This window comes from Protomyctophum parallelum (genome assembly GCF_964188405.1).
Source record: "Protomyctophum parallelum genome assembly, chromosome: 10".
NCBI classification, from domain to species: domain Eukaryota; kingdom Metazoa; phylum Chordata; class Actinopteri; order Myctophiformes; family Myctophidae; genus Protomyctophum; species Protomyctophum parallelum.
This window is the reverse complement of record NC_139704.1, coordinates 46,933,461-46,956,378: the sequence shown is the minus strand read 5'-3', so window position 1 is coordinate 46,956,378 and position 22,918 is coordinate 46,933,461. Positions and strand designations below refer to the sequence as shown.

The window sequence follows — 22,918 nt, the reverse complement described above, 5'->3', positions numbered from 1 at the left end:
AACTAAATGAAACAACTTGAAAATGTGCTGCCAAACACAGCAGTGGATCATTCACACAACAACAGTGGGTTGTACCTGCAGATGTACATTCACACAACAACAGTGGGTTGTACCTGCAGATGTACATTCACACAACAACAGTGGGTTGTACCTGCAGATGTACATTCACACAACAACAGTGGGTTGTACCTGCAGATGTACATTCACACAACAACCTGTAGATGTACAGTAGTGTACCTGTAGATGTACGGAGCCACGGCAAATATCAGAGCGATAAGCGCCAGTAAAAGAGCCGCCGCCAAGAGAGCTGCAAAAAAACACACAAAGAGAAAAAGGTAATGTTTACAAAACGGGCATCGCGGGTGTAGTCAGTCACACGCACACACACACACACACACACACCCACACACACACCCCCCACTAACCCTGGAGGTACAGTAGATCCACAAAGCGTGGAGAAATAATAATCGTGGGGTCCACATGGGGATGTGGCGTCTACTATAACATATATCTGTATCGTGTACAGTAGGACTCCAGATTTCAGCCCTATCCAAGCCCCAATGCCCATTGACACACACACACACACACACACACACACACACACACACACACACACACACACACACACACACACACACACACACACACGTCACCAACCCTTTTATTGACGGCTAGCAGAGCGCCTGCAGAGCCACGCCTGTAAAAAGTGTAACGCTGCACTGGAACAAGGACAGGAATACAATGTGATGGAGGTGGTCCGACAGACAGACAGATGGTGTCATTGAGACCAAAGGGGGGGGGGGGGTTGGCAAATATATACCAATACTTTGTTGACTGGAGGGGAACCCCCCAGGGCTCTGTACCAGTCCCCCCTCCTCTTTTCTTCCCTCTACACCACATAGCTTTGCCCCCAGTCAAGAGAGCCCATTCTGCCCTGAGATCAGATTCTATAAATGTCTTCTACATCCTGACAGTTTTCTGAAAAAAGCTATGTTTCTATGTCAGTCGTTCTTCGATTTTTCAAAAAATAGCAGACCTACAAGCTCGTAGCGCGCCACTCGGTGGCGAGGCTATGAGCTTGTAGATCTGCTATTTTTCAATAGCTAAAGCATGACATAATGCTAACACCAAAAGGGGTTAAATGAACATTCATTTCCTTGCTGTTCTTTTATTTTAATTTTAACTGTTATGTTTCTTGGACTGGCTATTGGTATACGTTTTGTAATGTTGATGCCGCTTTTTATACTGAACCTATGAGCTTGTACGATTTTGAAAAACAAATACAAATTTGTATAAAAAAAAAAAGATAGGGACACTATATAGAGTTCATGTGGTTGAATAAAGATAAAATGAATAAAACAAATACACATGTAGGAAACAAGACCATTTAAAACTAAGATAAACAAACAAATATAATAATTAGAACGAGAATGAATGATGGCAGCGTACACGTTCTTATTGTATAACCGATAATAATAACCAGGCGTCTGAATTAACCCATTCTGACCGGGCACCCATGTTGGTGTTAGCATCATGTTTATGCTTTAGCTATTGAAAAATAGCAGATCTACAAGCTCATATCGCGCCACCGAGTGGCGCGATACGAGCTTGTAGGTCTGCTATTTTTGAAAAATCAAAGAGCGACTGACATTTCTAGAATCTGATCTCAGGTCAGAATGGATTTAAATGTCGGATGGGGAAGCTGGGCTGCGGTGTTTTATATTAGAATCTGTGGGATGAATGGGTTTCCCCTGGCCGGGGGGGCACGCATGTATACACTCCATTTATCTCTATATCACAACATAATATGGGTAGTAAGATATTTCCACAGAAGCTATTCCCCAAAAAAAGTGTTTAATAATAATAATAATTAATGGTTTTCAATTCATAAATGACGTTGATACTTCCACAATGCTTATTCAATTGTTGGCTGCATTCATATCAGCGCCAACAGCGTGATATATTATTCATAACTAACTGGTGATTGATTGATGAACGATGAGGTACAGTACTAGCGCGGTATCAGCCCTCTGTCGTCTAAAGCAGAGGCGGCCGGGTGGCCGCACCGGACGCAGAACGCACTGCGCGCTGTTTGTCTTCAGTGGAAGAACAAACAGACATTAAGCTGGGGGTTGAATACACACCGTGACATCCCCTTTGAACAGACACTGGGCTGTATTATAATCACCTTTGAAAAGCCAAGGCCCCCTCTCTCTGCTGTCCACTTCATAAAGCCAAGGCCCCTCTCTCTGCTGTCCACTCATAAAGCCAAGGCCCCTCTCTCTGCTGTCCACTCATAAAGCCAAGGCCCCTCTCTCTGCTGTCCACTCATAAAGCCAAGGCCCCTCTCTCTGCTGTCCACTCATAAAGCCAAAGGCCCCTCTCTCTGCTGTCCACTCATAAAGCCAAGGCCCCTCTCTCTGCTGTCCACTCATAAAGCCAAGGCCCCTCTCTCTGCTGTCCACTCATAAAGCCAAGGGCCCCTCTCTCTGCTGTCCACTCATAAAGCCAAGGCCCCTCTCTCTGCTGTCCACTCATAAAAGCCAAGGCCCCTCTCTCTGCTGTCCACTCATAAAGCCAAGGCCCCTCTCTCTGCTGTCCACTCATAAAAACACCATAAAGCTCTCAACGTGTGCAAGCACTACATCTCAGGCCAATAGGACTGTACGACACTCTGTCTGTTTAGTTACATCTCAGCCAATAGGTACACTCTGTCTGTTTAGTTTCATCTCAGCCAATAGGTACACTCTGTCTATTTAGTTATTGACAAGCACTACGTACATCTCAGCCAATAGGTACACTCTGTCTATTTAGTTATTGACAAGCAGGATACTAATTTGACCTGAAGGCAAAACCATTACAAAAACAAGCCTTAAATGAATATGCTTTTGGATAGCTGAATGAATACTTAATAGCAGAGTCAATAGCATAGATTTCTCTGAGAGAATTAGGGCGTCTGGGGGGGGGCAGGTGACTCGTGGTTTGTGGTACCGTGCAGAATACAGTACTAACGTGATTAGAGGCCAGGGTGGATCTGATAAACCAACTGGGCGGAGCCTAGGCAGAGATACCTCCTTCAGGCTGAATGACCTCATCAACCCTGCGTGCACCGGCCAATCGTTTCAAACTAGAGACTAGAGACTCTCTGAAGTGAAACTTTGAAATTCCCTACAGGAGGGAGGAGGGAGGAGAGGAGGAGGAGGAGGAGAGGAGGAGAGAGGAGAGGAGGAGGGAGGAGGGAGGAGGGAGGAGGGAGGGAGGGAGGAGGGAGGAGAGGACGAGGGAGGAGGGAGGAGGGGAGGAGAGGGAGGAGGGCGAGGCGGACATGTCCTCTTCTCTTGAGCTGCTGACCAGAGCGTTACTTAAGCAGAGCCAGTCCTGTGGGACGGTGCACGGTGTAATCACCGGTCTACTCTGTGCAGGGCCTAATGGAATCGCATCATACTGTGGTGGGGGGGGGGGGGGGGGGGTGCAGTCACACTGACCATACTGTATATCTGCCAGATAATGGCTACTTGGCCTTAAAAGTCTGATCTACAACATAATCTGCAATATTGTTAAGTAGAGTGTAGTCAGTGTACATTATGGGAAAGAGGACGCTTTCAAAATCCCATTATGCCCTAATCCTTCCACGCTCCCTAATGTATTACCCACAATCCTCCACGCCGTGGAGAGGAGAGGAGCCGAAACAAACAGAACAAAAACCTTTTTTTCTTTTATCCCCCTTTTCAAGAAAGCCTCAGTCTCATCTGATCGATACACATCATGTCCCGCGAGACGTCGGGACAGAGAATTACTTCTACAACGGGATCGCACACAACAACTCTCAAAGCCGCGATGGTCTCCTCCTTTTGCTGACTCGATTAACCCATTTTGCGCGGGAAACCATTTTGGTGTCAGCATCATGTCGTGCTTTAGCTATTTAAAAATAGCAGATCTACAAGCTCGTAGCTTGTAGGTCTGCTATTTTTTGAAAAATCGAAGAGCGACTGACATAGAAGACATTTTTAGAATCTGATCTCAGGTCAGAATGGAAAACTGTCAGGATGTAGAAGACATTTTTTTAATCTGATCTCAGGTCAGAATGGAAAACGGTCAGGATGTAGAAGACATTTTTAGAATCTGATCTCAGGTCAGAATGGAAAACTGTCAGGATGTAGAAGACTTTTTTTTAAATCTGATCTCAGGTCAGAACGGGTTAAAAACCAGCGTGGATCAAAGTCTTATGGGCTTCTGGCTAGATCACAAGTACATTAGTTCCACTTACTTTCGTGGCCCGCGTGCACTTGAAAACACTCGTGTAGAATCGCCAGTTGGCGTAAGCAGTATTAAACAATGGAGTTGGAGTGCTATCCCAATGATTAATGACTCGCTGCGGGAACAATTAATTTCCATCATCAAGACATTAATGTGTTCCGTGGTGCACTTACGGAGGTATGCGTTCCTTGGGACTTTTCTCCACATGATGAGTGCAGGTAGGACCGTTGTTGGGCGGGTCTGATGGCCGGATCCAGACAGAGTAATGGCCGCCTTCTTCATACCTCTGACTCCACCTGGATCCAAAACAAGGAAAAACATTATTAACCCATTTAGACCCGAGGGCGATTCAACAAAATGTCTTCCAAAACAGTTTTCTGAAAAAGTCCTTGACAGTTTCATATCAAGGACCCCCAAAAACGATATGGAATTGGCTGCCGACCCCCCCCCCCCCCCCCCATCTGAAAATATGTTGTTCCAGGGGGACCCCCCCCCCCCCCCCCACACACACACACAAACACACACGATCGTTCTGAAAGAATATATATTCAAAGATTTGCGCCACATTTTCAAGATTTTTCAAAAATAGCAGACCTGTACTGGATGGGCTTCATTATCTTTTTATTTTTTGTAATTATGTATGCATATGTACGTATTTTTGTGTATATGTGTATATAGATATATTTATTAAAAAATATATCCTTGGGATTGTGGGTGGGGGGGAGGGTGGGATAGGATAGGGGATTGAGTTTTATTTTTTTATATTTTATATGTCTGTTTAATACCGGCCCCTGGGCTTCTGTTACAAAAACCTGAATAAAAAGATTTTGAAAAGAAAGAACAGTATAGCCTACATGCTGACCACAAAACGCATGCAAAAACTAGGCTCTGTTTGTTTTCATTTGATCAGATTCTCTGAAAGGATTTTCCCCCCTAAAAGCATGCATTACATTACATTGTATTCTTCATTCACTGCCAGGCCGCTGAACTGCATCAGACTGTCTGAGGACTGTTTTCCTCTTGACCTTACTGTAAAAGGGTCCTCCTTATTGTAAAAGGGTCTCCTTATTGTAAAAGGGTCTCCTTACTCCACTTTCCGCTTCACAGTAAAAGATGCAGCTCAGGAGGGACACCTAGTGTCTATAGATGAGAAGTGCACCCCACCCCCACACACACCGTCCACACATGACAACAAGCTCTGGTTTCAGATGCCCCCCCCAAAAAACGTGCCATTACAAGGTCTTATTGATCTTCTGTGGGATGACATATTAGCTATCACTTGGAGTGTTTTTTTTTTAAAGGGGGAAAGGAAATCAATAGTAGCAGTCTGGTTAGGGACCTCAGCATTGATCTATATAGGAAGTCCAAGACTAGACCGCTCAGAAGACAAAAAACTACCATCAGCCGGGCCGCGTCATGTTAGAACTCCATCCCTGACAGCATGTTTAAGGGGTGACCCCCAAACAAAAAGCACTGCCCTGGGCGTCTTATATGTCGCGACCGTTTGTAAATATGGCTATACCGTCGCTTCCAGTTCAACGTCCCCATACGATGATCGCAACGGACATGTGGGTTTTAGAGCCTTAATGAGTCTTTTCATCAATATTGGAATGTCAGCTCTTATTAACCCCAAAAAGGCCCCCGTAATCAATACCCAGCGAGGTAGTTCAAACAAGGGCATCACTCAGGTCCCGAAAGCAGGTCAGGGATTACTCCCCCAGCCCTGTAAATAAGCCCGCGGACTGCTGAGGCAATCATCAGATGCCACTACACCACGTATTTTGTCTAGTGACAAGAGCTCTTACAGACTAGTGGCTGCCATATGCCGCATAACGACAGACAGCAGAAACACAGGGGAAATATATGGTATATGACCAGATCAGCAGTTTCTCACAGAATCATCGTTCTTGCAATTCAAACAGTTTTAGGGAGGGATTATGTAGTGTTTCATTGATTGATTGATTGAAATATGTATTAACAGTTTGCAGAATTACAGTACATTTCAAGCACAAACTCAATACAAAGACTGTTAACTGTGACGTGGACGACCCGATAAAGCATTACACTTGTTTACAAGAGGGTCCACCTTGTTCAATTCATCAAAACATTTAGCTAGACGTACAAATAGACACTTCTATATATAGCCAAAGAAAAGAACAGGAATTCATCATGAAGGAGGTAAAAAGGGAAAAGAAACACATATACAGTGAGGGGGAAAAGGGGTGGGGGGGGGGGGGGGCATCTTCAATCTACATTCTCTTACCTGCAAAGTGTTGAATTCCTGAGTTGGGATGTCACTTGGAGGGTCAACGTAAACTTAGTGCTGACCACGGCAGAAGCGTTATTCCTGACCAGGGGTTGGAATAGACACTGCGTGGGACAGAGGAGGGACGCTGCATTAGTACTAGTGCACCATAGAAACCAAGGTGTGCCATGTATTTGCCCTCGACATGTACGCTAATGGCTAAAGTATCATTTTAAAACAATAAAGTATGTAACCAATTTACCAAGTTCATTCAACAGCATGGGGTTTCCCTACACCAAAGTGTGATGCCACTACACCGCCCCCCCCCCCCTTTACCCCTCACTGTATAATGTTTCTTTTCCCTTTTTACCTCCTTTATGATGAATTCCTGTTCTGTTCTTTGACTATATATAGAAGTGTCTATTTGTACGTCTCTAAATGTTTTGATGAATTGAACAAGGTGGACCCTCTTGTAAACAAGTTTAATGCTTTATTGGGTTGTCCACTCAGTTTTTGTATTGAGTTTGTGCTTGAATTGTAATTCTGCAAACTGTTAATAAGTATTTCAATCAATCAATCAATGCAGGAGCAAAATGGCTGACGTGTGAATATCAGTGGCTGATAGATACATGAGCATATACAGTATGAGTGAGTATGTATACAGTTTTATACCAGTTTTAACTAATTTTTATTCTTTGGATTGTTTTGTATGTATTTGTACTTGTAATGTAGTGCAATGTTCAGAGGATTTCTGGTACTATCAGTTTGCACTCCAAGTGAGGTCATGTTGTCTCTGTTGCTAATTGCAAAACTCTTTAAGTGGTCAATATACGTAGCTCTGCACCTGTGTGTGCAGTGGGTATATTCACCTGTGTGTGCAGTGGGTATATTCACCTGTGTGTGCAGTGGGTATATTCACCTGTGTGTGCAGTGGGTATATTCACCTGTGTGTGCAGTGGGTATATTCAACTGTGTTCCTTACCTTGTAGCAGTAATCAGAGGTGTAGTAGACATAGACCTCCTCAGTCAGGTGGTTATGAAAGGTTAACAGGGCCTGGTCCATTTTCAAAACACGGCCTGCACGGAGTCATCACAGTGGATATAGGTTTTATATCATCAAACGCAGGTAACAAAAAGACACAGGCAATGACTATAAGATATTTGAACAGTAGCCATACATTACACCTCTCGACAGATTTGCACTAGAAGAGAAACCTCAATTTGGAAGATAAAGAAACTGCAAAAAGAATACATCGTAATCCTTTCTGCAAAGAAAAATAAAGTATTTTTCCCCTTCAAATTAAAAGTACAAGGCCCGTTTTGTGAAGTCATCAGTGGGAAGTGTCAGTGTTCATTTAGTTGATGTGATGGTGATTATAGGAATGGAACTAAATGCTCTTCCACAATAGAATGCTGAAGCCAACATATCAATATTAAAAACATTATACCCTCAGCAATCCCATTAGCTCAGCCTGTACGCCATACATGGGCAACTGGCGGCCCGGGGGCCACATGCGGCCCCCACCTTCACTTAATGAGGCCCGCAGGTTAATATCAGAATACTGATATATTATTGATTTGCAAACAACAATTACTTCGGTCTAAATTAGTAGCTTAATGAGTCCAATGCATTCGTATTTAGTTCATAAAGTTAACATAACTATAATTAAAGGCATTTTGAAATTAAAAAATATATACATACTTTTCAGGATTCCAATTAAAAAAATAGCAAAATATATTTGCTATTTCAATACAAATAATAGCAAAAAAGCTTTGAGCTTTTTGAGCTTGTAGATCGGCTATTTTTGCTATGACAGTAATATGCAACGTGGCCCCTCTGGAGTGAGTGTGGAAATATAGTGGCCCTCGCCATCGTCAAAGTTGCCCCAGCCCTGCTGTGCACCATTGAGTCCTGGAACACTCATTTGAACGCAGGTGTGTGTGTCCCCCCCCCATGGATGCCTGTTAAGGCTCATACATAGTCTGGATTTTCGGTGGTGAGGTGCCCACCGCTCCTGTGGTGAGGTGACCACCGCTCCGGTGGTGAGGTGACCACCGCTCCTGTGGTGAGGTGACCACCGAAATAACGTTGAGCGGTGGTGAGTAAAAACAGAGAGAAGGGCTGGAGCGGTGGCGGTGGTTTTTTGCTCTTCAACGCGACTCAGTGACGTCATGTTGTAGTTCGGTGGTCACCTCACCACCGAAAATCCAGACTATGAATGAGCCTTTACTTAGGAGGAAACAGCAACACTCACTTGAACCCAGGTGTCCCCCATGGATGCCCGTTAGGAAGAACAGCCCAGTCAGCGCTGCCCGGAGGATTCTCCATGGCTCCATTTTGCTCCCACGAAACAATTCCTCCTGCTATACTCACCTTTATGACACCTCTGACAAGCGGTCAAAGGTGTCAACGGTAGTCTGGTCAAAGGTTCGGCATGCATGATCAAGTGCTTCCTCTGACCTGCTATGGAATCCATATCTGGGGAGGAGGTGGAGCGAGCCGAGGAGGGGAATTCACCTACAAAAACAAATCATTTCAGGAATGGTGTGGTGGTCATACTGGTCGTCATACCGCTGTTTTCTTTGGCAAATATTGCTGCCGAAACCCACATTAGGGATGGAATAATATCAGATGTGGGTGTTTTGATAATATTACTGTAGGAAAGGAAATGTGCATTACAAGGCTGAGTGAGTGAGTGAGTGAGTGAGTGTGTGTGTGTGTGTGTGTGTGTGTGTGTGTGTGTGTGTGTGTGTGTGTGTGTGTGTGTGTGTGTGTGTGTGTGTGTGTGTGTGTGTGTGTGTGTTGGGTATTTTCTTAATTATGATTTATTGTTTCTTATTTTATGTTCACATCTTATTATTACTATGTTAAAAAAGACCTTGTAAAATATCTTGTATCTGGTGCACAGGACTGCCCTGTCACCCAGTGATGTCATATCAATATCTGCGTGTGTATTAATTCCACTATCAGCTGTCACCCACTCCAGATTGTCTAGTGTACCAAAGAAGGGAAATATGATTAAATGGAAAAACATGGAGAAACAACACGACGACAACTTAAAGATGAGGATAAACATACTCGTTCACCTCATGAGATAAAGGGTCAACAACAGAATCCTAATCACGGACCGTGATTAAAGTAGAAAACAGGATTCAGACGATCAGACACCTATGACAGCCTGATGACACCTCACTCTGATGGGACCTTTCAACCTATTGAAATGTGACAGCTGAATCCTGATCTAGGACATCTTTTTTCAGTATATGTTTGTGCAAAATGATGTGACTTGCATTCAGAGCACACATTCTCCTCTATCCTTTACATTTGTATACGCTCTGGATCTGAAGAACTTAACTTACTAAAGAAAACTTAGAAATACTTTAAGAATTTGTGTCTTGTGTCAAAAATCCTTTCAGGTCTTTTGCAATACTCCAAGTCTCTCTAAAAGAGTTAATCTTTTGGGTTTTGATACTTGGTTGTGAAGTGAAGATTTATAAGGTCGAGGTATCTGGTCTTTTTGGCTATTTTAATAGCCTCACTCAGCTATAAAGCTGTCAGTGTGTAATGCGTGCGTGTGTGCCAGTCAGATGATGGCATATTACCAAATCCAAATTAAATGTAGGTCCTGACCTATGCGGGGACCGAAATCCAACAACTTCCTTTCAGACTTTGGCCGATGAAAGATCCCACCACTGTCATAGCGGAAGCATTGAAGCACTAAAGCCCATTCTCATTCAGCCATTTAATAGCTTAAAGTTGATTAGTTGTCTCCCACACCCCTCTCTCTCTCTCTCTCTCTTCTCTTTTCATTTCATTAACTAGTTCATTTCCCTGAGCACTCCCTGTGAAACAGCTACAGTACACCCATTAACCTTTGACATGAACTCTGGAGCCTGGCCTGGCTGGAAGTCTGCTGACTTCAGAAAAAAGGAAACAAATCAGCCTTGTCTTGTCATTTCATGCATGGTGCATCCTGATCCTATATATGTCGCTTTTCAGTATATTTGCATCTTTTATGAGTGATGAGTTCATAAACAAACAATAAAAAATGTGCATTATTGCCATTTCAGCTTGTAGCCCTGCGACATGACTAGCCTACCTGTCAACTCACTGCCATGAGGTTGAAGTATAGACCGATTCTGTACCGGTTTCATGGTCGCAGCCTACGTATTTCCTGTAGGCGGATCCGCCATAGCTGCGGGGGAGATCAGCACGTCTTTCACTACAGTGAATGTAAAGTGACTTGTGTTCGTTGGCTCACGTTACGCTAATTACTAACACTACAACTTTACAAAGATGCCTGAAAAATCGGGACGAACGTGTGTAGTTTATGCCTGCTCCAACAGTAGTGGCAAAATTCATGCACTTAGGAGGAGACAAATTCTACGTCCTGACTCATCATGACGATTGTCTATGAGCGCAGGCTGCGCAGCGCCGGCAGCCATTAGATTCCCTGCGAGTGCAGAGGACAGATGTTCGCCAGAAGTGGGTCAAAAAGCGAGGACTTTGTTCCCACTTCCCAGGCACAAAGAACAGCATGGTAAGTTTGAGACTTTTCGTTAGTTGCCATTAACTACCATTAATATAATACTAGCATGCAGCCCCCATTGAGTGGTGAAATATGTTACATGTCATTAATAACTGTTCACTGTCCAGCTAGCGAAACACGTGGCGCCGATCGTTACATTTACAGTGAAAACGTGTTCATAAACATTCAGATTTCAAATATAAAGTACTCACTACGTGTGCCACGGGTGTTATAAATGTGCTGGTACAGCGATTAGCACTGCTGCATTCCACGTAGTTTAATAAATGGCATTTTTATCCAAGCGCCTCGTTATTTTTCTCAAACGGGGTGCGTTCGGAAAATACACAGTTTCTCACCGGGAGCGCACTCTCTCATTAGTTTGTATTGGCAGTGCGGTCAGCGTGAATATATCGAACACACCCACTGTTTCAGAGCGCAACACTCCTTCCTCGACCTGACAAAAAAACTGCTCGGATAAAATGCCTTTTATTAAACAACGCGGGATGCAGCAATGCTAATCGCCGTACCAGCACATTTCTAACACCCGTGCCCCACGTGGTGAGTACTTCATATTTGAAATCTGAATGTTTATGTACACGTTTTCACTCTAAATGTAACGATCGCGTAAAACAGACTGCAGTAGCGTCATGTGAACAATGGCTAAGCTAACGCTAATAACATTGATTGATTGATTGATTGATTGATTGATTGAAAACAGTTTGCAGAATTACAGTATATTTCAAGCACAAACTCAATACAAAGACTGTTAACTGTGAGTGGACGACCCAATTAAACATTACTGTTTACACTTGTTTACAACAGGGTCCACCTTGTTCAATTCATCAAAACATAATTTTTAGTAGGCTAAGCTGCTCCTCAAAATAAGTCACATGCGGCGTGGGCCGCGTGGCATAATTGTGATTAATTATCAGTTGAGAAGATTCACTCATTGAAGGCTACTGTAAAAAGATAGAGGAATAAAGTGCATCATATGACTAATCTGCCCAAAATTAGTGGAAAATATGTTTTATGCGTTATTGAGTCTGTTATTATGTGGTACCAGCTATTCATCCTCATCGTTCTATCTTTAGGTGTGTTGAGTACACTTCCCAGATGGGAGGCCATTGAAAGAACACCCATAGTTCTGCAACTAGGATAAAAATATAATTTCCCCCTTAAAATTTACTGTCTGGTGTGATTGTTTTCATTTAATATTTGGTTTCTTTTGAAAACCAATAACTTAAAAAAAGAAAGGTAAGCACTGTTTATTTTTCTTTCACAGAGGAGAATGCAGCCCCCCCCCCCCCCCCCCAAGAGAAGAGGCATTCAGTCATAAAGCAGCAGCAGGGCCTGAAGTGAAGACACAGCATCCAATGTGGAAAATGTTATGCCTCTGTGCATGAAGTTGGAGATACAGGCATGTGCAGATCAAAAAAATATTTATTTTACTTAATAATATACTTAATATAGCATCTTTTGGATTCTTTGATGACATTAATGCAGCGCAAAGTGCTTTACAGAGCAATAAAGAAAAAACAGAAAACATTTTCTCAACTGAAACTCATTAAATTCAAAAGAGGGCTAGTTTACTTTAGTCCATCCACTTTCATTACCCCGTGGGCTATCCTTGTGGATATTGCTGGAAGTAAGTGCTGAAAATACACGTCCTTCAGGTGGCTGATTTTCTCTGTAATCCACTCTTCATTGTATGGGACATCTGCAATGATCTGCTCATTTGGAGTCCAGACAATGAATTTACAATTTTTTTTTTTAGCACAATGCATCGCCACTTGTACCTGGTAATAGTACCCTAATCCTGATGCCGTTTCCCTCAGAATATATTTTCCATCCTTATGCCTCACATCGTACTTGTTAGAGTCAATCATTTTTAGCAGACTGCCATTGTGTGCCACAAGTTTTTTGGCTGTAGGACATTTAATTTCAATGATGGTATCGGCATCTATAATACCATCAAGGCTGGCACCAAGCCAGTTTTCCTCTTCATGTACAACAAGTCCTGTACACTCCACAGTTATTCCTGTGGTCTCCTCAAACCACTTTCTTGCCAAAGGCTCGGATGTTTGGCCATGCCTAGTGGCTGTATTTCCGGCAAAGGTGCCATTCAATTTTCGTTCCACCCAGTTTTGTGGGTCAACCTTTTTGGGCACTTGAGAGGCCTCACTACTTGTGATTCTTATTTTTCGTTGATCTAGCCAAAATTGATTATTCTGGCCCTTGGATTGTACAAGAATTCTCTCCCTCTCACGTTTCCCACATAACACATGTCTTTCAAAAATACAGTTGCAAAGTTGACATTTTTGTTGAGCACATTGCTCGTGACATGTGGGCAGTTTATCAATAACCTCTTTGGTTTGTGGCTGTGCAGTCAACAGATCATGCAAAAGGGTACCAGGTATGTTGGATAGACCAGCCATCTCAGGGGATGTGAGGTGCTGAATGACATCTGCATCTTTCTCAAATGCTGTTGACTTTATTTTCATTTTTTTCCGAGGTCCCTGGTCTGGCCCCCTGATGTTCTCGACTGTATCAGGCATCACATTGTCACACGTGGAACTGTTCCAGACACAAGCCTCATCGGTGCTTGCTGTGCCTGTGAACCCCTGACTGGCAGCATCTTTGATTTTGTACAGTATCCCTGCTGAATGACTGCAGCTCTTCCCTTGGTTGGCCATGCAGTCACAGTTCACATCCACCACTTTGCCATCCCTCCTCTGCAAGGTCAGTTCAACATGATGGTACTGTTTAATGTCCTGTGAGTAGCGAACAGGTCCTTTCAAGAGTATGTGCTCCTCATCTGGTAGCCTGTGGAGTATCTGGCCAACCCATCCGGAGCTCAGGTAATTTTGACCCTCTATCAGGGACCTGTAGTTGGCATTGGGTTGTTCATCACATGCCAGTCGGTGAAGGAAATATTCTTGAATACCTATCATAAAAATAAATAAAAACATTTGTTTTTTTAATAGGATTAATACCACTTATCTGTAATGATTAGGAAATACACAGTCTTAGATCATTAAGATTTGCATTTCATAATTTTTATTATGCAAACAAACAACAAACAGTAAACACAAGTTAACCACCCCAGCATTGGGATAAATACTAACTTAACCGCATGCATGCCATGGTGACTTTCTGGCAAAGAGATGGTGTAGGAAAATAGTCAAAGCTAGTCTAGTCTACTAGACAGTGTAATAATAAGACAGTGGTTTAAGCACTGATTGGCGATTGCCATCAATTAATTACCTTTATCAGTAACTGGAGGCCACTGTCTGACGTCGTCAATCCAGGTACTCATTCTGTTAGTCGCTGGCTGTCACAACCGACCGAGTTAGGTTTTGGTAAACCAAGCAGATAAAGACTGGTATGGTAGCAGCAGCCAAACACCAGCCAGACGCCAAGGGAATCAATTTATGCACCTACAGGGTGTGCACCCAGAGGGTGCCCAATCAAGCCAATCACTGTTATCTGGCCCCTGACTTTGACAAGATACTCCACATGCTACCAAATGATGAGCACAGTTCTGAAAGGACCTGTGTTACTCACAGGACATTATCATGTACCATCATGTTGAAGTAACTTTGCAGAGGAGGGATGGCAAAGTGGTGGATGTGAACTGCGACTGCTAGGCCAACCAACTTAAGGGAAGAGCTGCAGTCATTCAGCAGGGATACTGTACAAAATCAAAGATGCGGCCAGCCACACAGGCACAGCATGCACAGATGACAATGTGACAATGTGAGGCCTGATGCAGTTGACAACATCAGGGGGCCAGACCAGGGACCTCGATGAAAGTAACAGCTTTTGAGACGGATGCAATCCCCTGAGATGGCTGGTCTATCCAAAATACCTGGAACTCTTTTGCATAACGTGTTGACTGCACAGCCACAAAACAAAGCAAATGAAAAACTCACCATGTCATGAGCATGTCATGAGCTCAACACAAATGTAAACTTTGTAATGAAAATAAATGTGATATGTGGGAAACATGAGAGGGAGACAATTGCTGCACAAACAAAGGGCCAGAGTAGTTTATTTGGAGTAAATTAAAGGAAATCTGAATCATCAGTAGCCTCTGAAGTGCCCAAAAAAGAAAATCCACAAAACTGGGTGGAACGAAAATTGAATGGCACCTTTGCTGGTAGCCACTAGGCATGACCAAACATCGGAGCCTTTGACAACAAAGTGGTTTGAAGAGGATACAGGGATACAGGTATTCTAATAAACATTTTACTTATTGTGCATGAGGAGGGAAACTGAGAATTAATAATAATTGTTTATAATTTTTTCCATCTTTCTCTTTCTCAGGGGAATAGGAATCTGGGTAGGCTGAGAAACACCTGGAGAGTAGAGACTCTCCAAGACCTAAAGAACATTGGAATGAGCTGGCAGGAAGCAAAAGCCCAGGCCCAGGAGATTGAGATGGAGAGCTCTGGTGGACGCCCTATGCCCCTCGATGGGGTAAAGAGGATCAAGTCATGTCATGCTCATCTAGGCTTACATCCTCATCCACATCACATTCCTCTTCTTCCTCAATATCAGATGTTTCTTGTTGCTCAGTTTCAGTCTGAATTAACTTGGGTTGCAAATTACATAGCCCAGCACAAATACTCACAATGTCATCAACATGTTTTATACTACCTTGAATGACATAACTGACCATTTTAAAACCTTTGAACCTTCTAATTGCACGCTCTACATGGATTCTGACATTTGCTAGGCGCCGTGTTGCCACAACATCATGCCCAGGAAGTTCTTTGAGGCCGCGAGTAAAAGCTGGGAGAGCCAGAGTCACCCCTGGAGGCAACACATCTGAGATGGTGAACCCACGGTCTGCTAGGATTTGATCACCAGGAATCAGAAGTTCAAGAAGACCACTGTTCTTTGTGATGAAAGTGTCACTGGCCCGTCCACCAAATAGTTTTGATGTGAACATCACATAACCATTGGGGGCAATACAATATAATAATTTGTAAGTGTTATGATGTTTGTAGTTGCTGAATGTTTGGGATCGCTTTCTTAAGTGTTTTGGCCTTTGGACAAATATTTCTGTACAGTCTATTATGCATGTTGCTTTGGGATAATTTTTACTGAAACATGATGGCATTATTCTTCTGAGAGTATCCCTAGGCAACCACGCAATCACATTTTCCCTCATAAACCTAGCAAGTATTGGTCTCCAAAGTGAAAAGATCACACATGCTGAGGTCTTGCTTATTCCAAATCTTTTAGCCAAGTCTGTGAACATCAAACAAAGACGTAGCCTAGTTAAAACGAGTAACAGCTGGTCATGGACTGCTAATCTGGTCATCTTTGGAGGTGGGTGAAAAGCTATGAGGGAATGTAAAAGCTGCCAAAAACTTGCAATACCTATGCCCGTGTGAAACCTTGCATCTTTGTCATCTAGGTCATAGGCTGACAATGATGGTGTAGGATCAGTTTGTGTTGCACGGTTTGTTAACTTTATGGTAGAGTAGCTGTGGTCTGTAATAATTTCTGGACACTGGATTCCAATATCACGCTTCAGAGGCATGACATCAGTTTGTGTTGCACTGTTTGCCCTTGAGTTGATACAGAAGTAATTGTGGTCTGCAATATGTTCCATTCCGATATCACTGGTGTCTTCAGGTCCTGCTCTTAATTCTGTTGTTGTTGATGTTGTTGCGTTTAATTCTGTTGTTGTTGATGTTGTTGCGTTTTGTGTGCTGCTGCTGCTTGATGACCGAAGGCCTCTTCTCTTAGGGGGGGCTCTACCAGATGTCATTCTCCCCTGTGAAAGGAAAAGAAACGATGCACTACAAGTTATTGTTTTATTCAAAATAAACCTAATCTGTTGAACCAAAAACAATCACATCAAACTGTCAATTTGAAGGGGAGAATCAAACGTACATGTTTATATCCTAGTTGCAGAACTGGATACGGGTGTTCTTTTGTTGGCCTCCCATCTGGGAAGTGTACTCCACACACCTAAAGATAGAATAATTAGGATGAATAGTAAATACTGGTAGGCTACCAGATATAACTCATAATGCATTAAAATACTGTCCACTAAATGGTTTCATGTTATGCAATTTAGTTATATTATGCACTTTATGCCTCTATCTTGACTGCAAAAACGCCTTCTCAACTAATAATTTTACCCACCTTGTGATGTGATAAAGATTTATTCTGATTTAGAAAATACTGTCCACTAAATGGTTTCATGTATCATGTTATGCAATTAGTTATATTATGCACTTTATGCCTCTATTTTGACTGCAAAAACGCCTTCTCAACTAATAATTTTACCCACCTTGTGATGTGATAAAGATTTATTCTGATTCAGAAAATACTGTCCACTAAATGGTGGCATAGCCATTTCATAGAGTGGACGTACATTGCTTTGCACCATTTCATAGGGGGTAGACTAGATTGTCAACATTCAGCCACTGTTGTGACTCACTACTTGGGTCTAATTTAGACCCAGATGTTTCCAACTTTCCATGAAGTTTGTTTATGTGTAGAACCCTACCATACAACTGTGTCCTGCAGTATTTGTGTTCATTAGACTGTCATAGTTTGTCCAAATAGCCTAGTATTTAATCACAATAATGTCAAGCCACAGGTGACTTATTTACTAACAATGATGAACTAGTTGAGATAACATTTCACTCCTCAATGGGGGCTGCATGCTAGCATTAATGGTATAACTAACAAAAAGTATCCAAAAGTTACCGTGCTGTTCTTTGTGGGAACAAAGTCCTTTATGTTGATGTTTTTGATCCACATCTGGCGCACGTCATTGTCCTCTGCACGCCCAGGGAATCTGTGCAAACCGTATGGCTTTTGGCATGGACAATCTTCATGATGTAGAGGTTTGTGTTTTTGACATTCAGTTTCTTTCCAGAGTTGGATTTTGCCACTACTGTTGGAGCAGCCATGAACTGCACACGTTCGTCCCGATTTTTTGGGCATCTTTGTAACGTTATAGAGTTATCAATTAGCGTAACGTGAGCCAACGAAAACAAGACACTTTACATTCACTGTAATGAAAGACGTGCTGATCTCCCCCGCAGCTATGGCGGATCCGCCTACAGGAAATACGTAGGCTGCGACCATGAAACCGGTACGGAATCGGTCTATAGGAGCGTCATGTGGCTAGAATTTTGTTTGAAAAAGATAGTGAACAATTACATCACTTTATTTTGGTTACAGGGGCCAGCCAGCCACAAACACAACTTACGAATCTGGGCGCAAACGAATGGAGGAGAAGTCAGAATCACGAGTCACGATAAAGAGGGGAGGGTCAGTGGACTGGTCACGACCACCCACCACCACCACTACCACTCTGCTGCTGCCTGCAGTCAGCGGCCAGCGAGGACTTCTATTCAGGCACTAATTCGGGCAGCTAAAAAACAAATCCAATCGTATGCTATGCTCCGTCGTATGACGGCGACGCGCGCGCCGAAAATAGCCGATCTACAAGCCCACGGCGCGTCGCTTGCTCGACGCGTCGTGGGCTTGCAGATCGGCTATTTTCGGTGCTTCGGCTGCTCGGCAGACAGGAGCTCCAGAACACAGGCAGCAGCAGACCACTACCCTCCCTCCACTGAGCATTCAACAGGAGACAGACAGACATGGTGAGTCGGTGCCTGAGAGAAGCACAACATCTGTTCATCACAACTGCAATATTTGTATTGCAAATTGTCATGATGGAATTCCTGTTCTGTTCTTTGGCTATATATATATATATATATAGAAGTGTCTATTTGTACGTCTAGATAAATGTTTTGATGAATTGAACAAGGTGGACCCTTCTTGTAAACAAGTGTAATGCTTTATTTATTGGGTCGTCCACTCACAGTTAACAGTCTTTGTATTGAGTTGTGCTTGAAATGTACTGTAATTCTGCAAATTGTTAATAAATATTTCAATCAATGACAATCTTGCTATCATCGTGAATAGTAGTGTGTACTTGTTGACAGCATGAAATGCTTAATTTAAACACAGGGAGGATAATGTAGGCATGCCTGACTGTGTGAGATTTAACTTTTAACCATGTGTGGGTTAAAATGGTCGCTGTCTTTTTGCAAGTAAAACTCCATTGTAACGTTAAATGTTCCTGTTGGTACCTTTTGTCCTATGAATCAATGGTCAATTCACAACCAGCCATTGTATGACTGATTATCACTGATATGCTCTTATTGTCTGTCCTGCCAGGCTGTCACGCTCCACTGATACAGCAGATTAGCCTGTTGCTATGATACCTGTTGATGATGTCATTGTGTCCCCTCTATCAGGGCAGGGGGACAGGGGAGGGGAGGGGAGGGGGGGACAGGTTTCGGTTGTGACATCTGTTTGCACTGTGTCTGTTATGTTGGCACAGCATCCAAGTCTGTGTATTTGTCATTCTCTTTGCACTGACTCTGCTTACCTGACCCCTGGCCTGTATTGACTAATAGAGTTCATCGTGCCATTTTATTTTAGTCTGATGTTGCACTTTGTAAGTCGCTCTGGATATGAGCTATTCATATGCCTATATATTTATGAATATTTCAGAATTGAAGAGATGTGACATCATGTGCCTCCCTCACAGACTTCTGAATAGGATTTTCCAATCATAATTATGATAACTTTGTCATGTGTGTCACAACTCACGATTAGACGTTCCATGTGACTTAAGTCTTAAGTAAGAGACCCTTTGGGGGGGGGGGGGGGGGAGAGAGAAAAAGGCCCCAGGAATGTTAGCATGTTATTGTTTCCAGATGGGTTCCTCCTCTGCAACCAATCACAGTTTGTGTTTGTGAAACTGCCCCCCCGCCATTCAAATTGGTATAAAATCTGAATCCCCCCCCACCCCCCCCCCCCTTTTCCCCTCACTGTATATGTATCTTTTCCCTTTTTGCTTCCTTTATGATGAATTCCTGTTCTGTTCTTTAACTATATAGAAGTGTCTATTTGTATGTCTCTAAATGTTTTGATGAATTGAACAAGGTGGACTCTGTTGTAAACAAGTGTAATGCCTAATTGGGTCGTCCACTCACAGTTAACAGTCTTTGTATTGAGTTTGTGCTTGAAATGTACTGTAATTTTGTAAACTGTTAATAAATATTTCAATCAATCAATCATAAGCTGAGCATGATTTCTGATTTCTGTTTTCCTCAGGCCGGAAAGATCCAGGGTTTGACGGAGGAGGAGAGAGCCCACCTCCTCCCACTGTTACGCAATGCCCAGTGGGTGGAGGTCGGGGGAAGAGATGCCATTTACAAAGAGTTCATCTTTAAGGATTTCAATCAGGTACCTCTTCTGTACATGTGTGTGTGTGTGTGTGGGGGGGGGGGTGCAGTACTTAGTTTAGACAGTTTTTGGTTTAGACTAGTCAATTGTTAGACCAGTCAACTACAACTACAACCTATCTCAAACCCTCACCCTAACCTCCCACGGGGCAGCACACCTAAACCTAACCTTAACCCATGTCTAACCAATGACTACTAGTCTAAACTAAGTATGCACCCCCATGTGTGGTGGTGTCAATATCTAGTCTAACATATCAGGCTGGTGCAGTCTGATAATTAACATTGGAATATACTCTCCCTGTCTTTTATAGGCTTTTGGCTTCATGTCAAGGGTTGCTCTACAAGCCGAGAAGATGGACCACCATCCAGAGTGGTTTAATGTCTACAATAAGGTACTGTACATTTTCATCTGTGTTAGACGTAGCTTTGTCTGCATGGTCTGCCTGTCTGTCATAAACCAGTGTGAACTTGGCAACAGTGTTATTTTTGGCAGCAACTTTTGAATTTTAGTTTTAGTCATAGTCTCTTGAATAGTTTTTATTTAGTTTCAGTGACATTTTAGTCACCTGGAGTGTTTTAGTGTTTAGTCTAGTTTTAGTCGACTACATATCATAAGATTTTAGTCGAACAAAATGTATTTTGGCGGGCCTTGATGGCGTCGTAATGACAGTTTTCTTTTTACTTGCTGAAAGTAGCTGATCTACAAGCCCACAACGCGTCGCAGCACGAAGCGTTGTGAGCTTGTAGATCGGCTATTTCCAGCATGCAACTAATTGTAAACTGACTTATACTGGATCTATTGTCCACTATAGTCCCTACTCCCTTCCTAACATTTTAGTCTAGTTTTTATTTGTCAACGAAATTGTCAATATATTTAGTCTTAGTTTTAGTCATCATAGCTTAGTTTTCATTTAGTTTTTAGATCACAACACTGGTATCGGCTAACACAGAAATTATGGTATTGGATCGGGAACGAAAGTGTATCGGGACATCCCTAGTAATTAGCATATTATACAGTAACCAATACCTTGTCATATTTTGCAACAGCAAATTAATAATATTTCACCATAATGTATGTGTGGCCTGTTGTATAAGGGGGGGTTATACACCCTGACCCCTGTGGCCAATAGATAATACTAATCCTTCCTTCCGATTGCATTGTTTTCCTCTCTATGTTTTGCACTTCACACTGTATTTGAGCCCTCTCTCAAATCCCCTCATACCACTTTAAATGCTCCAACAGGTCCAGATTACACTCAGCACACACGAGTGCGGGGGACTGTCCCAGCGCGACATCACCCTGGCCACCTTCATAGACCAAGCATCGCTCCTCTGAGGCCCGGCCGGCCTGGCTGGCCTGGCTCAGGTGCTTTCAGCAGCTAGGGGGGGATCCTTCCTGAGTGCTCTGCTTCACCGATGGTTCAACCGTTTGGACCACGAGACTCAACATAATCCAAAGACTGCATATAGTATCCGTTGTTGGTCCAGCCCCCCCCCCCCCCCATCTGTGATCTGATCCATCACTGTAGCTTAGTGGGCCGAGGTTCAGTGATGGGGTTTGCTTTTCTGGGGGAATGGGGGTATCCGACTATCCGTACCTGCTTTTGATACCTCCCCCTCATTCATTTGTATCACCGTTGGGGACAAGTTTTATCCCTCCCTCCTGGTTAGACTAAATTAAATACATGCTTTTCCTTTGGGGAAGTGTAGACTGTCAACAATTCAATTAAAGATATATTTTAATTCAAAGGTATATAGGATTCAAGTGGTCAAAAATGTCCATCCATATTTTTTTAACCCTGGGCAAGGTCACAGATGGGGCTACCGTAGGTCATGTTCAGAACCGTGTTTGAATGAATTTGGTGTGATGTTAAAATTCCAAAGTGTTCTTGTCAGTGGTGTCCTGTTTTATTGCCTGGAGTTACCAGGCAAAGGAAAAAATGCACATTTCAAATATTCTCTATTATGAAGTAAAAATCAGGACCACATAAAATGCTGGATGATTACTTACTTACCAACCAATCTACCATTCCACGTTTCCTGACGAGGTGCATTTATAATGCTAAAACTGTGCCTTTCTGTTAAGACATAATCACTGTGTTTACACTGTGCTTAATGTTCTTCCAAGTGTTACAGTTGTTTATTGAAATAAAAGTCATTGTCAAAGTTGTATTTTTGTCCACAGTTTAGTACCCAGTTGCCCAAAGGAAGCATTTTTCTTCCGTAGAAAAATGCATTGTTTGTTGTTCGATACGAAGTGTTGGACCAATTATAAGTTGGCCGTATAATGACCTTTTAACATTTATAGGCGTAAAAGAGCTGTGTAAAAAGAACGTGAAAATAGAGAACTGAACTCAGTACACATCAAATTCCAGAGTGTTAATTTAGCTTGAGGGCCCAAGAATTTTCTTCACCAATGGGTTTGTAAAGGTGTCTACTAACATATCCCACATCGGTTTCTATTCAAACACCCTAGGGGAATTTTTGACAGCTGCTGAAAGTTGGGGTACCATCAACAACCAATATATGGCAAAATGTTCTACATTTTACTTCAAGTAGCATGTGTTGTGATGGGTCTGTCAAACTAGGGGGTT

General features: G+C 42.8%; 3 protein-coding genes across 4 annotated transcripts in view; 2 read left to right on the top strand and 1 right to left on the bottom strand.

Annotated features, from left to right (window-relative positions):
- Window positions 1-7,565, bottom strand: part of LOC310865868 (heparan-alpha-glucosaminide N-acetyltransferase) — a gene marked incomplete at both ends in the record, with an annotated part of 52,176 nt that extends 44,611 nt beyond the window's left edge. Inside the window, 3 exons of the mRNA XM_083775076.1 lie at window positions 4,431-4,553; window positions 6,521-6,627; window positions 7,485-7,565. Coding sequence (XP_083631202.1) covers window positions 4,431-4,553; window positions 6,521-6,627; window positions 7,485-7,565 — 311 coding nt within the window. The remainder of the gene's footprint in view (window positions 1-4,430; window positions 4,554-6,520; window positions 6,628-7,484) is intronic.
- Window positions 7,566-13,431: 5,866 nt separating this feature from the next.
- LOC310865596 (uncharacterized protein) lies at window positions 13,432-15,865 on the top strand (the record flags this gene model as incomplete). 2 transcript variants are annotated; one of them, XM_083774769.1, is made up of 3 exons in its annotated part: window positions 15,124-15,262; window positions 15,358-15,510; window positions 15,770-15,865. In XM_083774769.1, the coding sequence occupies exons 1-3, from the start codon at window positions 15,176-15,178 to the stop codon at window positions 15,863-15,865; spliced, it is 336 nt and encodes a 111-aa protein (XP_083630895.1). In that variant the 5' UTR covers window positions 15,124-15,175. The 2 variants fall into 2 exon arrangements, 1 of the variants encoding a protein (XP_083630895.1); XR_014569835.1 differs by lacking the exons at window positions 15,124-15,262; window positions 15,770-15,865 and adding an exon at window positions 13,432-13,770 and having other exon boundaries at window positions 15,358-15,493.
- Window positions 15,866-18,589: 2,724 nt separating this feature from the next.
- On the top strand, window positions 18,590-22,488 carry pcbd1 (pterin-4 alpha-carbinolamine dehydratase/dimerization cofactor of hepatocyte nuclear factor 1 alpha). Its single transcript, XM_083775565.1, has 4 exons — window positions 18,590-18,668; window positions 20,194-20,325; window positions 20,636-20,716; window positions 21,568-22,488. Exons 1-4 carry the CDS (start codon window positions 18,666-18,668, stop codon window positions 21,658-21,660), a joined length of 309 nt encoding a protein of 102 aa, XP_083631691.1. The 5' UTR covers window positions 18,590-18,665; the 3' UTR covers window positions 21,661-22,488.
- The last annotated feature ends 430 nt before the right edge of the window (window positions 22,489-22,918 follow it).